The 16,891-nt window shown below is 40.2% G+C and overlaps 1 protein-coding gene across 1 annotated transcript in view; it reads right to left on the bottom strand.

The window, feature by feature from the left end:
• Nucleotides 1–16,891, bottom strand: part of LOC135477816 (mucin-5AC-like) — a 78,409-nt gene that overhangs the window by 419 nt on the left and 61,099 nt on the right. Inside the window, 11 exon segments of the mRNA XM_064758020.1 lie at nt 381–553; nt 1,897–2,172; nt 2,851–2,925; nt 3,554–3,701; nt 4,353–4,645; nt 5,007–6,602; nt 9,152–9,569; nt 11,021–11,253; nt 13,053–13,103; nt 14,651–14,707; nt 16,179–16,526. Of these exon segments, the coding sequence (XP_064614090.1) occupies nt 381–553; nt 1,897–2,172; nt 2,851–2,925; nt 3,554–3,701; nt 4,353–4,645; nt 5,007–6,602; nt 9,152–9,569; nt 11,021–11,253; nt 13,053–13,103; nt 14,651–14,707; nt 16,179–16,526 (3,668 nt within the window).

The following is a 16,891-nucleotide window of genomic DNA, read 5'->3' as shown; positions in this document are numbered from 1 at the left end:
TTTCAGTTATATGCAGCAGCCAGCATTATCGTGGGAGGAAACTGAGCAGAACCCGGGGAAACCCACTGCCACGGTACATATTATATGATTGACACTGAACAACATGTTCACATTATTCATCTTCACTATGTGCCAGAGTGCTACATTAGGGCCGATTACTATTATTTCTATATCTACATGTATTCGAACTTTTACACACATACTGCGTTTCCCTGAAGAAACAGCATTTTTAGATGCTTTAGAAACATGATAAATATTCTTTTTATGGCTGAATCTTATTTATCCTTCAAAAAATCAACCTATACATGCATGTAAAAATATCTGTCTCAGAACTCACAGAACAGAACTCACAGAACAGAATTCTTTGCATGCATGGTTACCTTGATGACTTTACTATCCACACGACAGGGGCAATTCTTTATCATGACGCACTTCTGCCCGTCACAATACATGCCGTTAGGGCAGCCTTCCTTAGGGCAAAATGTTGTGTTCATTCCCAGATAACACACAGGGATGTTGGACGTTGTTGTCACAGATGGCGTCGTTGACACCACTGCCGAAGAGAGAAACAATAGTTGAGAAATGAAACCTTTATTTGAAGCGGCTATGGCAGAGATTTTGTGCAATAGTTGAGAAATGGAACCTTTATTTCAAGCGCCTATGGCAGAGATTTTGTTCAAAGAAATCGATAATCATATCAAATTTTGGTATTTACCATGAAGAGTTCAAGTTACTTCCCCTGAGTTATGGTAATTCTTCAACCTTTTCGCATGTTTGCAAGGTGTTTATTCAAGCATATTCTGAAAGCATTATTGTGTTGCCTGATAAAACTGTACGTTTTGTGAGGCCCTGAAAATGGCCAATCGAACCAATGTAGTTTTGTTCCCAAAATTAAATTAAAAATGTGCATAAATTGCACTGAAATTTGCTCTTTCGTATGCGAAAAGGTTGAGAAAGTAGGGTAATATGAGAATTGACTTTGCACTACTTATACCGATAAAATGAATCTGAAGTTTAAAAAAGTTATAATGGAGAGCCAGTTTATAAATTTCAGGAGCCTTATTAATGATTTTGACTGGTCACATGAGCACATTTGAGGGTGATTTTTGGTTAAAGGTAAATATCTGGACTAAATACGTGTAATAGTAATGATTCCTTTAAGCTGTTTGATTTTTTGCCAAAAATTTCTGCTATAGCCTCTTTAATGACCGACTGGCTGAGTGATTGATTGGCGTTTAATGCCAGTTTTATGACACTTTTAGTTATGGCGATGGTGAGATTTGTGGATGGAGAAGACCAGGGTGTGTGGAGTAAACTACCAGCATTTGTCAGGTGCTTGCCAAGCCTACATGTACTGGCTTAAGGTGGCAGTGGAACAGCAAGCCAACACCTTGACCATCTCAACTAGCACCAGCTAGTAAGTGAAGTAAGAAGGGTAACCAAAAATACTGATTCCAACAATTTGTTTTCTTTCAAGTTTGTGAGTGAAGGAAACCACCGCCGTTTATCAAATGTGTTGATTAGGTGATGCCAAATGTGGCCCATAAAAAACATCTAAATATAAAGTAAATAAATATATAATTTCAGAGGTTTTTCTGCTGACAATTAATGCAAATTTTTTGTTTTGTTCTCTTCCACCTTACACTAAAGGCAGACAGACAATCTAAATACCCTAATCCTAAATCCTAATAGTGTTGAAAGTAGAATATTACATTTCTTTCCCAGCCTACAATCTTGGAAAAGTAAACATATGAGAATATTGTTCATTAGATGGTCTAGCCATATGAGAAAAACTCAATATTCCTGCTAGAGTTACATATACATTGGCTAAAATGAGCAGACCAGGTGTCCCAAATTTTAGAAGAAATAGGGTAGCAGTCAAAATGTCATACTCACTGCACTCTGGTGTAAGCTTCAGGCATCCCACACGGACTTCGTAATCAAAGCAGAGTGGGGCATTGTCTTTGTTGTTACAGATGAGCCCTGTCCATAGATTACAGCCGACCTTCTGTCCTGTCAGCCTGTGGGGGGTCTTGTCTGGGCTTGAAGTCCTGCACTCGATTTCCATTGGCTGCTGGCAAGGTCCATGCACCTGTTCAATTGGCTCAATGTCTCCCTTATTCCCTGGGGTTGGGTGGTGATTGTTAATCCACGCTCCCCATTTAATGCAGTCTGGGTGAACAGAGAGCATTATAATTGTTTACTTTAGTCTTTAACACATTCATATTTTGAAGATGACCATACTGCAGCTGTGCAAACTGTGCTAATTGCAGGATTTAATCAAGGTCAATTTCACTACTCGTTTTCTTAATTTATAATAAATATAATTTATTTATGAAAACATATAAAGTTTAAATGCCATGAGCGATAGGAGAAACTTAATGCACTAAAACAGAATAATGGGACAGTGTGAAAAACTGGTACTGTGACAAAAGTACATGTACAAAGAAAAACAACCAATGACACCACAAATAGATTTCATTTAATTTGCATAAATTCGAATTTGATTTTTATATAACTGGAATAAATTTTTTCCAATTCCAATATTACATACATGTATCAACACGGTTTGACATAGTTCAGTACCGTTTCTGGTGTTACAGTACGTCACACTTCAGTCTAGCTCAGGAAATGTGAGTGCTGCACACATGCGCTGTCATAATCAAATTGAATTTAGCAAAATGGAGCCATACTCCTTTTGACTCAGCAGACATAAATCAAAACCTCCAAAATCCAACCAAATTTCTCAAATCACATTTGGCATGTGAAATGAAATCAGTGCAAACCTAAGCGAATCTGCAACCAAACGTGATGTGTCAATAACCATGTTCAACGCTAAACTGACAGTACCTTGTTCTGTAACAGGCGTTGTCACCTCTGTGGTAGTCACTGGTGTTGTTTGCGAAACACGGAGAGTACTTGTTGCTGAAACCAAGTACACATAAAATGTGGTCACAGGATTTATGGTGGCCCAATCTAATCTGGCATACATGTACCGAATTTATTGTAAAATAAAATCTAAAGTATCATATATGAAAATGACAGGTTTTTTTTACAAAACTATCTTTATCCATATGCTGTTGAATGGCCACACAAACTATTACCTCTACATGAAGGGAAAAAATTTGAACAGATAAAACACTACATGTTGGGGGAAGTGTATGCTGTGTCCCACATGTGCTTTCAGGTGACATCTGCTTTGTCAAAGAATTTATTTTAACTCCAACAACTTTCTGTTATGTAGCAAAACAAGGACATTGAAGCAGAATGTTGTCTGGTCTCCCAGCTTATGGGTCAGATACAAACAAACTGGCTTTTGTCTAAGTATATACATGTATATCAAATGCACTTACTTTGCGCTGTGTAACAACCAAGGATATCAAATGGACTTACTTTGCACTGTGTAACAACCATGTATATCAAATGCACTTACTTTCCGCTGTGTAACAGCCAAGGATATCGAATGCACTAACTTTGCGCTGTGTAACAACCAAGGATATCAAATGCACTTACTTTGCACTGTGTAACAACCAATGATATCAAATGCACTTACTTTGTGCTGTGTAACAACCAAGGATATCAAATCGAAGTGCTATTTTATTCTGCCAGCTCTTGGGTCGGATCCGAATGAACTGAGCTCTGATTGGTTTACTGAACCAGTTGGTCACAGGTGTGGTGGAATCATTGTTGGCTGTAAAGATCTGAAATGAGAGGCATAGATGAGTCAACGGTGTTAAAACAGGAGGGTTTAGAGGCCATGGTGTCGAAACAGCAGGGTTTGTAGTAACCACCCTTCATTGTGCACATGTACCTGACAACTTTCCTCTAATTATTTGATTGATTGCAGTTCAACACCATACTAAAGAATTTTTTGCCCACACCCTGGCTGTTAGTTTGAGTGATTGTGCAGCACAAATTTCTAAGCAAATTATTAACAAAGTTTTCCAACATATACCCACAACAGAGCACAGCATATTGGTGGAAGACAAGTGATCTTCAACAAACAAAACTCTACAGTGTATGAGATCACGTAATTAGGTATGTTCCTCCTCTCTTACTTTATCAACACCTGGCTGCTCCTGGTAGGTGTTTCAGTGGTGAGTAATGTAGGCGTACTCATTAGGTCACATAATTAGATATATGCTCCCCATCCTTACCTTGTCAACACCTGGCTGCCCCTGGTAGGTGTTCCAGTGGTCAGTACTGTAGGCATACTCAATAGGGCACATAAATGAATAAGCTCCCCTACCTTACTTTGTCAACACCTGGCTGCCCCTGGTAGGTGTTCCAGTGGTGAGTACTGTAGGTGTACTCAATAGGTCACATAACTGGGTATGCTCCTCCTTCCTTACCTTGTCAACACCTTGCTTCTCCTGGTAGGTGTTCCAGTGGTGAGTATTGTAGGCGTACTCAACAGTGTATGATTTCACATAATTCGGTATGCTTCCCCTTCCCTGGGTGGTCACACCAGTCAGAAGCCAGGAACGGCCGAAATCCACTTCAACATACTGGTCTTTATTATCCACTGATGGCATCCATGAAGATGCCTCCTGCAGAACAGCATTCTGGGGAGCAAAGGAGCTACCGCGGATGGTCGTTGAGTTGCTGCTGTGCTGAACCATCTGCATGCTCAAAGTGCAATTTGCTGTAAGTATAAAAATACATCATAAATTATTGATCGATTGATTGACTTTCCAAAATGCAGTTCAAATTACCCTGTTTAGTTTCATGAGTGGCCAAAAACAAAAGTGTTCGTAATGAGCCCTTGACCCTTGGGCAAATAGCTAACAGATTTATGTTCACTGTGAAAACCTTTCAGTGAAAAAAAATGCATAATTTGGAATGTGACTGTTGATATTTACCACAGGGTCCACCACATTTCTCAGTTTCCAAGTATTCATCTCATAGATGTAGCTTTGCCATTAATATACGGATGATTTATGATTCCCTTGCATTTTATACAACCCTGAAACACCAAATAGGACTTCGAAAAACCACAATCTTACCTGAAAGACTGATAGTAGATTTTGACACAGTTGGGGGTGACACGGTAGATCCTGTTGTAGGAGATCGTGTAGGAGAACCAGTAGGCCCTGTTGTAGGATGTGGGGTTCCTGACACAGAATATGGCGTGCGTGGTGACCCTGTGTGTGGTGTTCCTGAAGTCACTGAACTTGACACAGTTGGGGGTGACACGGTAGATCCTGTTGTAGGAGATCTTGTAGGAGAACCACTAGACCCTGTTGTAGGATGTGGGGTTCCTGACACAAAATATGGTGTGGGTGGTGACCCTGTGTGTGGTGTTCCTGAAGTCACTGAACTTGACACAGTTGGGGGTGACATGGTAGATCCTGTTGTAGGAGATGGTGTAGGAGAAACAGTAGGTGGTGTTGTGGGTTGTGGTGATCCTGTCCTAGTAGATCCTGTGGGTGGAGATACTGTAACCACACTGACTGGAGACACTGGGCACGTGACCCCCTGTGGCTCACAATAAACCCTGATTTCATAGTTAGAACATTTTCCAGATGGTTGTTTAGTGTTATCACAAATAAGACCATTGTACTGAAGATTGCAGATAACGTCTGTTTCCAGATTTGCCTCTGAACCGACGATACGGCAGTCAATTGCAGTGATGTCTTCTGAACGACAGAATGTGTACATCCTACGAAGACTTGGAATATTCTCCACCTCTCCTTCATTTCCAGGCACGTTCCCATTCATCCACGGTGTCCAGCCGCAAACTCTTGATGTTGACACAGTTGAGGGTGACACGGTAGATCCTGTTGTAGGAGATCGTGTAGGAGAACCAGTAGGCCCTGTTGTAGGATGTGGGGTTCCTGACACAGAATATGGTGTGCGTGGTGACCCTGTTTGTGGTGTTCCTGAAGTCACTGAACTTGACACAGTTGGGGGTGACACGGTAGATCCTGTTGTAGGAGATTGTGTAGGAGAACCAGTAGGCCCTGTTGCAGGATGTGGGGTTCCTGACACAAAATATGGTGTGGGAGGTGACCCTGTGTGTCGTGTTCCTGAAGTCACTGAACTTGACACAGTTGGGGGTGACACGGTAGATCCTGTTGTAGGAGATTGTGTAGGAGAACCAGTAGGCCCTGTTGTAGGATGTGGGGTTCCTGACACAGAATATGGTGTGCGTGGTGACCCTGTTTGTGGTGTTCCTGAAGTCACTGAACTTGACACAGTTGGGGGTGACACGGTAGATCCTGTTGTAGGAGATTGTGTAGGAGAACCAGTAGACCATGTTGTAGGATGTGGGGTTCCTGACACAAAATATGGTGTGGGTGGTGACCCTGTGGGTGGTGTTCCTGAAGTCACTGAACTTGACACAGTTGGGGGTGACACGGTAGATCCTGTTGTAGGAGATGGTGTAGGAGAACCAGTAGACCCTGTTGTAGGATGTGGGGTTCCTGACACATAATATTGTGTGCGTGGTGACCCTGTATGTGGTGTTCCTGAAGTCACTGAACTTGACACAGTTCGGGGTGACATGGTAGATCCTGTTGTAGGAGATGGTGTAGGAGAACCAGTAGGTGGTGTTGTGGGTTGTGGTGTTCCTGACACAGAAGGTGGTATGTGTGGTGAAACTGAAGCAAAAAAGTCCAGTAAAATGACTTCAAAATGCCGTTCTGATTTATGTTACAATACACATACATCTATGCAGTAAAACTTGCCAACTCTCTAATTCTTTTACCTCCGTTCACAACACGTTATTTTATTGAATAAACGGACACTTGTCTATTGTGAATACCACCTGCAATTTCCAGTCTCCATTGTATCTAGTGCATGTTATCACCGCTTGGGGAAGAAGAGGTCAGAGAAGGGAAATAATCCTCTTGGTGATAAATTTCTCTAATTAATAGACATTCTCATAAACTTGATTTTGATCGGTACATTTCACTTCGTGTTAACCATCAGCTGAGATGACATTGAGCAATTCAGGGAAGGAAGTAATGCAGTATTGCTATGTTTTTTTCTGTCACTTTGTTTCACATATTTCATTGAAGCAACCATGGCTGATCAACCTGCTAGGAGTAAGAGACGTTGTTGGAAATGTCCAACTGATAAGTTCAACTTATTCAGTATTGCTAGACTTTCTCAAAACCAGCACTAGATTTTTCAACACAAGTTCAATTTTGAATGAAGTGTGGGCAGCCATATTGAAAAGCAGGAGCAGTTTTACCTGGGTAAGTACTACTTCTTTTGTCCTATTTCAAGTTCACAGAAATAAAATTTGAGACAAATATAAACATTATTTTCCTTAGTTATTAGTCTGTACAATCTAAGTGACTTCTTGTAGTTGCTGCCCAAAGAACTTCCATAAACCGACATTTTCTTGTGGTATTTGGCATGATCAGTTTACACAAGTTTTAATGTAATTAACAATCTTGATTATTATGACTTATTGCCGGATTTTTATGCACTGCAAAATAAGTTTTACAAATGTATTGAAATATTAATAACAAACCTGGCCATCTTTGCATCATTGTTTTGAGAGCAGCGTAACAAACAAATTGAATTCAGTACCAGAATAATAACACTGAAATCACTAAAAAAGTTGGCTCTCTAAGCTCACTCCTTGAACATACCTGTTGTACATGAGCAGTAGATCTGGACTTCGTAGTTGCTACACTGGCCATTATTCTCAAAATAATAACACTGAAATCACTAAAAAAGTTGGCTCTCTAAGCTCACTCCTTGACCATACCTGTTGTACATGGACAGTAGATCTGGACTTCGTAGTTGCTACACTGGCCATTATTCTCAAAATAATGACACTGAAATCACTAAAAAAGTTGGCTCTCTAAGCTCACTCCTTGAACATACCTGTTGTACATGGACAGTAGATCTGGACTTCGTAGTTGCTACACTGGCCATTATTCTCAAAATAATAACACTGAAATCACTAAAAAAGTTGGCTCTCTAAGCTCACTCCTTGAACATACCTGTTGTACATGGACAGTAGATCTGGACTTCGTAGTTGCTACACTGGCCATTATTCTCAAAATAATGACACTAAAATAACTAAAAAAGTTGGCTCTCTAAGCTCACTCCTTGACCATACCTGTTGTACATGGGCAGTAGAACTGGACTTCGTAGTCGTTACACTGGCCATTATTCTCAAAATAATAACACTGAAATCACTAAAAAAGTTGGCTCTCTAAGCTCACTCCTTGAACACACCTGTTGTACATGGGCAGTAGAACTGGACTTCATAGTTGCTACACTGGCCATTATTCTCAAAATAATAACACTGAAATCACTAAAAAAGTTGGCTCTCTAAGTTCACTCCTTGACCATACCTGTTGTACATGGACAGTAGAACTGGACTTCGTAGTCGTTACACTGGCCATTATTCTCAAAATAATAACACTGAAATCACTAAAAAAGTTGGCTCTCTAAGCTCACTCCTTGAACATACCTGTTGTACATGGGCAGTAGATCTGGACTTCGTAGTTGCTACACTGGCCATTATTCTCAAAATAATGACACTAAAATAACTAGAAAAGTTGGCTCTCTAAGCTCACTCCTTGACCATACCTGTTGTACATGGGCAGTAGAACTGGACTTCGTAGTCGTTACACTGGCCATTATTCTCAAAATAATAACACTGAAATCACTAAAAAAGTTGGCTCTCTAAGCTCACTCCTTGACCATACCTGTTGTACATGGGCAGTAGAACTGGACTTCATAGTTGCTACACTGGCCATTATTCTCAAAATAATAACACTGAAATCACTAAAAAAGTTGGCTCTCTAAGCTCACTCCTTGACCATACCTGTTGTACATGAGCAGTAGAACTGGACTTCATAGTTGCTACACAGGCCATTATTCTCAAAATAATGACACTAAAATAACTAAAAAAGTTGGCCCTCTAAGCTCACTCCTTGAACATACCTGTTGTACATAGGCAGTAGAACTGGACTTCATAGTTGCTACACTGGCCATTTTTCTCAAAATAATAACACTGAAATCACTAAAAAAGTTGGCTCTCTAAGCTCACTCCTTGACCATACCTGTTGTACATGAGCAGTAGAACTGGACTTCATAGTTGCTACACAGGCCATTATTCTCAAAATAATAACACTGAAATCACTAAAAAAGTTGGCTCTCTAAGCTCACTCCTTGAACATACCTGTTGTACATGGGCAGTAGAACTGGACTTCGTAGTCGTTACACTGGCCATTATTCTCAAAGTCGTAGCAGGTGAGGCCCTCGTTCACGTCACACGTCAGAGTCTGTCCAGTCTCTTCGGCAGCTTCCTTAGTGCTGACTTCGCGGCAGGCGATTCGCACCGGGTTGTCACAGAGCTGATGTGACAGTCGGATGGCAGTCACGGACTCGATGTCTCCACCGTTAGCTCCGCCTGGCTTGTCGACATTGAACCAGTCTGTCCACTGGCACACTGGGTGCACTGGGCTGGTTGTGTGCGGTGGCGATGCGGTGGTTGGAGCACCGCTGACACAGGTAGCATCAGTTTTGCACTTGATAGTGTTGTTGCCGCATATGCATGTAGAACATTCCTCAGATTCGTTTCCCCATTGGTCCAAAGCCTGTGGGTCAATCATTATTCATTCATTTCTCTCTTGTCATTAAGGATGATACAGAAAAAGTTTCCATCTATTTGACGGCAGTCAAAGTTACAAACCAGTGTGCTTGAGGTAAACAACTGAACACGTTACTAATTTTAATAAAGTGTGTCTCAACAGAATAGCAGGCCATATTGGTAGAAGGCAAGAGGTCTTCCACAAATGTCACACTGAACCAAAAACCCCAAGCCCTGCCCACCACCTATAGTGACCATGGGGGCTGAGCCCTAAGTTGTTTTGGAGCTGTGAGGTTGTATAATGCACTTATAATGTTATATATAAATGCAGCTATAATGTTGTGTAATGCAGCAGTGAGGTTGTGAAATACAGCTATAATGTTGTATAATGCAGCTATAATGTTGTTATGCAGCAGTGAGGTTGTGTAATGCACCTGTGAGGTTGTGTAATGTAGCTGTGAGGTTGTGTCATGTAGCAGTGAGGTTGTGTCATGTAGCAGTGAAGTTGTGTAATGTAGCAGTGAAGTTGTGTAATGTAGCTGTAAATTGTATTATCCCGTAGTGAGATAGTTTTAATGCAGCTGTGATGTTGTACAATTCAGTTATAATATTGTGTAACACATGTATAAGATACTAAACGGAAAGTGCCCAAATACCTGAATACTCTACTTAAACCTGTCAACTCTGCATCTACAAAACAACTCCGATCAACCACGAATGGTTATCTCCAAGTGCCATTCCCCTCCTCAAAGTACGTCAAACAAAGCCTTTCATACAATGGTCCAAAACTGTGGAACTCATTAGAAAGGGACTTGAAAGAGTCAAAATCTCCAAAAGCCTTCCATAAAAAGTTTCATTTGACCATGTTTGAAAAACAAAATGTAAATACTTAAAAACCCATTTTCAATACATACACAGTTAATATCTTGATTTTAATCTTTCCTTTGCTGACTGTGTTCTTCTTGTATTGCTTTCTATAGCTTAATTACTGAATCTATGGCTACTTTTGATACCGTTATGTGTGCCAACTATTTGTCTGGTCACGGTAGTGTTAATATTTACTTGTAGTTGTCATGTTTGTTTTGTCACCCTGTCAGAGGGCCTCTGGGAAAAACAGTTTTTGTAACTGACAGTGTAAATGTTCATCATTTGTCACCCTCAGAAAATAAAGTTATATATAATGCCGCAGTGAGGTTATATAATGCCGCAGTGAGGTTATATAATGCCGCAGTGAGGTTGCATAATGCCGCAGTGAGGTTGTATAATGTCGCAGTGAGGTTTTATTGTGCAGCTGTGATGTTGTGAAATGCAGCTGTGTGGGTTTATGTGAGAAAATTTGTTCATGCAAAATGCTGATGGCCAAGCAGGCAATGTTATAAATACCAGCTACATACAACTAACAAGGGGTGTACAATAATATTACATGACAATTAACAAATTGTTTTGTTTTTCACTCACCAGAGCAATAGATCCGTTAGGTTTTCGGCAGGTGCAGAATTCAGTAGTGATGCACTTGTGAGAGCTGGACAGCTTCTGACTGGTGGAACAGTTTTGGGCAGGAACACATCCAGGTACACAGGTGTTGTCACTATTTGCAGCCAGACAGGCAATGATGTCCATCCTGTAACTGTGGCACAGGTCCCCACACTTGTATGCACAGTAACTCCATGTCTGGGGAGGCGGGCACAACGCTGGAAAGGTTTTGATGTCCATTAAGTCATTTGATCACGATCATGACTGAAGTGATTGTATCAAAATGGCTGACATGATTGCAGATTTACCCATGAAATAGTGTGCATGTATTACATCAGCACAATCAATAGTGTTCAAAGGGTCAAATTGCTTAACAGTTCATTCAATTATCCCAAAGGAAGTGAATTATGCATTCTTCATTTTGATATTTCCTGAAAATTGATGACAAGAAGTCATCTGAATGAATGTATATAATAATAATAATAATAATAATAATAATAATAATAATAATAATAAAAATAATAAGATCTTGACTAGGGCCTATTACATTTAATTAAACAAGAGTCCCCCCATATTGTCTACTGACATCATGCAGGCTGTACAGGCATCCAAACTATTATCAACACACTATGAAGGCGACATTCAAATCTGAACATTTTCATTCAAAATTCTTTATAAGCATAGATTCTCTTTTCCCAACCCCCTAGGTCTGTTTCCCAGAAGACAAAAATAAAGTTACAACACACTATGTCTTTATAAGCATAGATTCTCTTTTCCAAACCACCTAGGTCTGTTTCCCAGCGGACAAAAATAAAGCTACAATACACCAGTCTTTATAAGCGTAGATTCTCTTTTCCCAACCCCCTAGGTCTGTTTCCCAGAGGACAAAAATAAAGTTACAACACACTATGTCTTTATAAGCATAGATTCTCTTTTCCAAACCACCTAGGTCTGTTTCCCAGCGGACAAAAATAAAGCTACAATACACCAGTCTTTATAAGCGTAGATTCTCTTTTCCCAACCCCCTAGGTCTGTTTCCCAGAGGACAAAAATAAAGCTACAATACAGTATGTCTTTATAAGCGTAGATTCTCTTTTCCCAACCACCTAGGTCTGTTTCCCAGTGGACAAAAATAAAGCTACAATACATGATGTCTTTATAAGTGTAGATTCTCTTTTCCCAACCACCTAGGTCTGTTTCCCAGAGGACAAAAATAAAGCTACAATACACTATGTCTTTATAAGCGTAGATTCTCTTTTCCCAACCACCTAGGTCTGTTTCCCAGTGGACAAAAATAAAGCTACAATACATGATGTCTTTATAAGTGTAGATTCTCTTTTCCCAACCACCTAGGTCTGTTTCCCAGAGGACAAAAATAAAGCTACAATACACTATGTCTTTATAAGCGTAGATTCTCTTTTCCCAACCACCTAGGTCTGTTTCCCAGAGGACAAAAATAAAGCTACAATACACTATGTCTTTATAAGCGTAGATTCTCTTTTCCCAACCACCTAGGTCTGTTTCCCAGAGGACAAAAATAAAGCTACAATACACGATGTCTTTATAAGTGTAGATTCTCTTTTCCCAACCACCTAGGTCTGTTTCCCAGAGGACAAAAATAAAGCTACAATACACTATGTCTTTATAAGCGTAGATTCTCTTTTCCCAACCCCCTAGGTCTGTTTCCCAGAGGACAAAAATAAAGCTACAATACACTGTGTCTTTATAAGCGTAGATTCTCTTTTCCCAACCACCTAGGTCTGTTTCCCAGAGGACAAAAATAAAGCTACAATACACTGTGTCTTTATAAGCGTAGATTCTCTTTTCCCAACCACCTAGGTCTGTTTCCCAGAGGACAAAAATAAAGCTACAATACACTATGTCTTTATAAGCGTAGATTCTCTTTTCCCAACCACCTAGGTCTGTTTCCCAGAGGACAAAAATAAAGCTACGATACACTATGTCCTTTAAAAGACCTTAGATTTGTCAAGCACAAAAATCCCTTCCAGATACTTACGTGTTGTTGAAGTAACCTCAGGAGTGGTTGATGTGATGGCTGAGGGTGTGGCTACAATAAGATGAACATGCGAAATTAAGATGATTGACAGGTGCTTTACTCACCATTCACACAACAGTACAACAGAATGTCATCTAACTGACACAACAATTTCAACACCCAAGGAATCTGAGTACACATGTACCTTGTAACCTCTATGTGGGGTCTCTTGGGAGATTTCACTGGCAAAACTACATAAGAAAGCATGTCGACTTTCACTGGCTGCTCCGTTTGAACTGGCACATTAAATCAAACATTTTAAAAGGCCTTCTGTTTTTTTTTCTTCAGTTAATAACACTTTGCTCAGTTTCCAGTGAATGGCAACAGTTGGCGCTTTGTAGGTTTCACAGAATTTCCCAAGGTATGATGCATAGTAAAATGATGTACATGTGGCTATAAAAATTGTGTCATGACATCTAACTATAGGTACATCTTTTCTCAGGCACATACACTGTACAAGTACACACATGTAAATGTATCCCTTTGGTTAGACCATGTTCACTTTGCAAATTGCTAGCCTGTGCGTTTTTCTGATAGATGAGTCACACCTGACTAAAGGAGAGACAAACATTATACAAAAACACTCTGAGCTTAATCTTCTTTACCGGTACATGGCGATGATGTCAGATTAAAAGAAAGGCCTGGTCTACAAACTTTAATCACTTTACAAAATTGCTGCAAGAGAACACCATGTTTGGGGAAACCAAAAATAGTGCCTTGGGTAGAATTGGAGAAAGTAACTGTACACAAATAAGGCCTGTCTTGACATCAAAAATAGTGCATTGGGTAGAATTGAGATATGTTATTGTAGACCAAGAAGGCCGGTTTTGACATCCAAAATAGTGCCTTTGGTAGAATTGAGGAAAGTAACTGTACACATGCAAGGCCGGTTTTGACATCCAAAATAGTGCCTTTGGTAGAATTGAGGAAAGTAACTGTACACATGCAAGGCCGGTTTTGACATCCAAAATAGTGCCTTTGGTAGAATTGAGGAAAGTAACTGTACACATGCAAGGCCTGTTCTGACATCCAAAATAGTGTCTTGGGTAGAATTGAGGAAAGTAACTCTACACAAGCAAGGCCTGTTTTGACATCCAAAATAGTGCCTTGGGTAGAGTTGAGGTATGTAATTGTAGACCAGTAAAGCCTGTTTTGACATCCAAAATAGTGCCTTGGGTAGAGTTGAGGTGTGTAATTGTAGACCAGTACAGCCTGTTTTGACATCCAAAATAGTGCCTTGGGTAGAGTTGAGGTATGTAATTGTAGACCAGTAATGCCTGTTTTGACATCCAAAATAGTGCCTTTGGTAGAGTTGAGGTGTGTAATTGTAGACCAGTACAGCCTGTTTTGACATCCAAAATAGTGCCTTGGGTAGAGTTGAGGTATGTAATTGTAGACCAGTAAAGCCTGTTTTGACATCCAAAATAGTGCCTTGGGTAGAGTTGAGGTATGTAATTGTAGACCAGTAATGCCTGTTTTGACATACAAAGCTACAATACACTATGTCTTTCAAAAGACCTTAGATGTGTCAAGCACAAAAATCCCTTCCAGATACTTACATGTACGTGTTGTGAAAGTAACCTCAGGAGTGGTTGATGTGACGGCTGGGGGTGTGGCTACAATAAGATGAACATGCGAAATTAAGATGATTGACAGGTGCTTTACTCACCATTCACACAACAGTACAACAGAATGTCATCTAACTGACACAACAATTTCAACACCCAAGGAATCTGAGTACACATGTACCTTGTAACCTCTATGTGGGGTCTCTTGGGAGATTTCACTGGCAAAACTACATAAGTAAGCATGTTGACTTTCACTGGCTGCTCCGTTTGAACTGGCGCATTTAATCAAACATGGTAAAAGGCCTTCTGTTTTTTTTTTGTTTTTTTTTTTTAAAAGCAAGGCCTGGTCTACAAACTTTTAATCACCTTAGAAATCTGCTACAAGAGAACAGCATGTTTAGGGAAACCAAAAATAGTGCCTTGGGTAGAATTGAGGAAAGTAACTGTACACAAATAAGGCCGGTTTTGACATCCAAAATAGTGCCTTGGGTAGAATTGAGGAAAGTAACTGTACACAAGTAAGGCCTGTTTTGACATCCAAGATAGTAACTTGGGTAGTATTGAGATATGTCACTGTAGACTAGTAAAGCCTGTTTTGACATCCAAAATAGTGCCTTGAGTAGTATTGAGGTAAGTAACTGTAGACCAGTAACACCTGTTTTGACATCCAAAATAGTGCCTTGGGTAGAATTGAGGAAAGTAAGTGTACACAAATAAGGCCGGTTTTGACATCCAAAATAGTGCCTTGGGTAGAATTGAGGAAAGTAACTGTACACAAGTAAGGCCTGTTTTGACATCCAAGATAGTAACTTGGGTAGTATTGAGATATGTCACTGTAGAGTAGTAAAGCCTGTTTTGACATCCAAAATAGTGCCTTGAGTAGTATTGAGGTAAGTAACTGTAGACCAGTAACACCTGTTTTGGCATCCAAAATAGTGCCTTGGGTAGTATTGAGCTATGTCATTGTAGACCAGTAACACCTGTTTTGACATCCAAAATAGTGCCTTGGGTAGAATTGAGGAAAGTAAGTGTACACAAATAAGGCCGGTTTTGACATCCAAAATAGTGCCTTGGGTAGAATTGAGGAAAGTAACTGTACACAAGTAAAGCCTGTTTTGACATCCAAGATAGTGGCTTGGGTAGAATTGAGGAAAGTAACTGTACACAAGTAAGGCCTGTTTTGACATCCAAGATAGTGGCTTGGGTAGAATTGAGGAAAGTAACTGTACACAAGTAAAGCCTGTTTTGACATCTAAACTAAAGTGCACTAAGGAATTTGCCACACAAGCTTTGTCATCTTATTGTCACAAAGGGCCCACAAGCAGTTGAACTGGGGGAATCTACACATTCCATACAGGTTCAAGGCTTGAGATATGCCTGCAAGAAGTACTTGTAGACCACTAAGGACTAATTTGACACCCAAAATGTCTTGTCATAGATTTCTTCATCATATTATTAAAGCTTCGTTGAATTTTCAAATCATTTCTAGGGAGAAACGATGAAAACACCTTTGACTTACTTGAGCCACACATGTGATCCCAGCAGAGTACTCGTACTTCATAGTCATGACACATTTGTGACACCTGTTCATCATTATGGCACCTGAGACCATTCTGGGCGTCGCATGTAACTCCACTCTGTCCTGCCGCCTCCACGGATGTGTGACTCCCAGTCACTCTACATTCCATACTGACGATATTTGGACACAGACCATACGTTGATTTTAAGGCTGTGATGGTTTCGAAATCTCCGCGACCCACACTGGGTTTATCAGTGTTGAGCCAGTCCGACCAGTCACATCTAATGTAAGTGGTTATTGGGGGTGTGGTTATTCGGGGTGTGGTTATTGGAGTAGTTGTCGTGCTTTCTGTGAATGAAGAAGAAAAATTATGATTAATAGTAAAGAAAATTTTTTAACTAATAATATATATGAATAGTTCAAAGCTGGCATTACGATACTGGGGTAAGACAGGTGGTCAATCTTCAACAAAAATTAAATTGTGCAAATTGACACACTAGCACTGTCGATCGCTTATTGTCCCCGAAGCCCGCTAGGACTAAAAAATTCCCTGTCCACAGTTGGGATTGAACCCGCTGCTCTTGTGTCCTAGTAGAAGGTTACTTATTTTTACCACTGCTCCACAAGCTGTGAGAGTAGGGAAATTTACAAATTTCTCTGTCCATGGCTGGGTTTTGAACCCACATCTTAACCTCACTGAGAATACATGTTAA

This window comes from Liolophura sinensis, chromosome 11 (genome assembly GCF_032854445.1).
Source record: "Liolophura sinensis isolate JHLJ2023 chromosome 11, CUHK_Ljap_v2, whole genome shotgun sequence".
Taxonomy (NCBI): domain Eukaryota; kingdom Metazoa; phylum Mollusca; class Polyplacophora; order Chitonida; family Chitonidae; genus Liolophura; species Liolophura sinensis.
The sequence above is the reverse complement of the archived record's forward strand: the minus strand, read 5'-3'. Positions and strand labels throughout refer to the sequence as shown.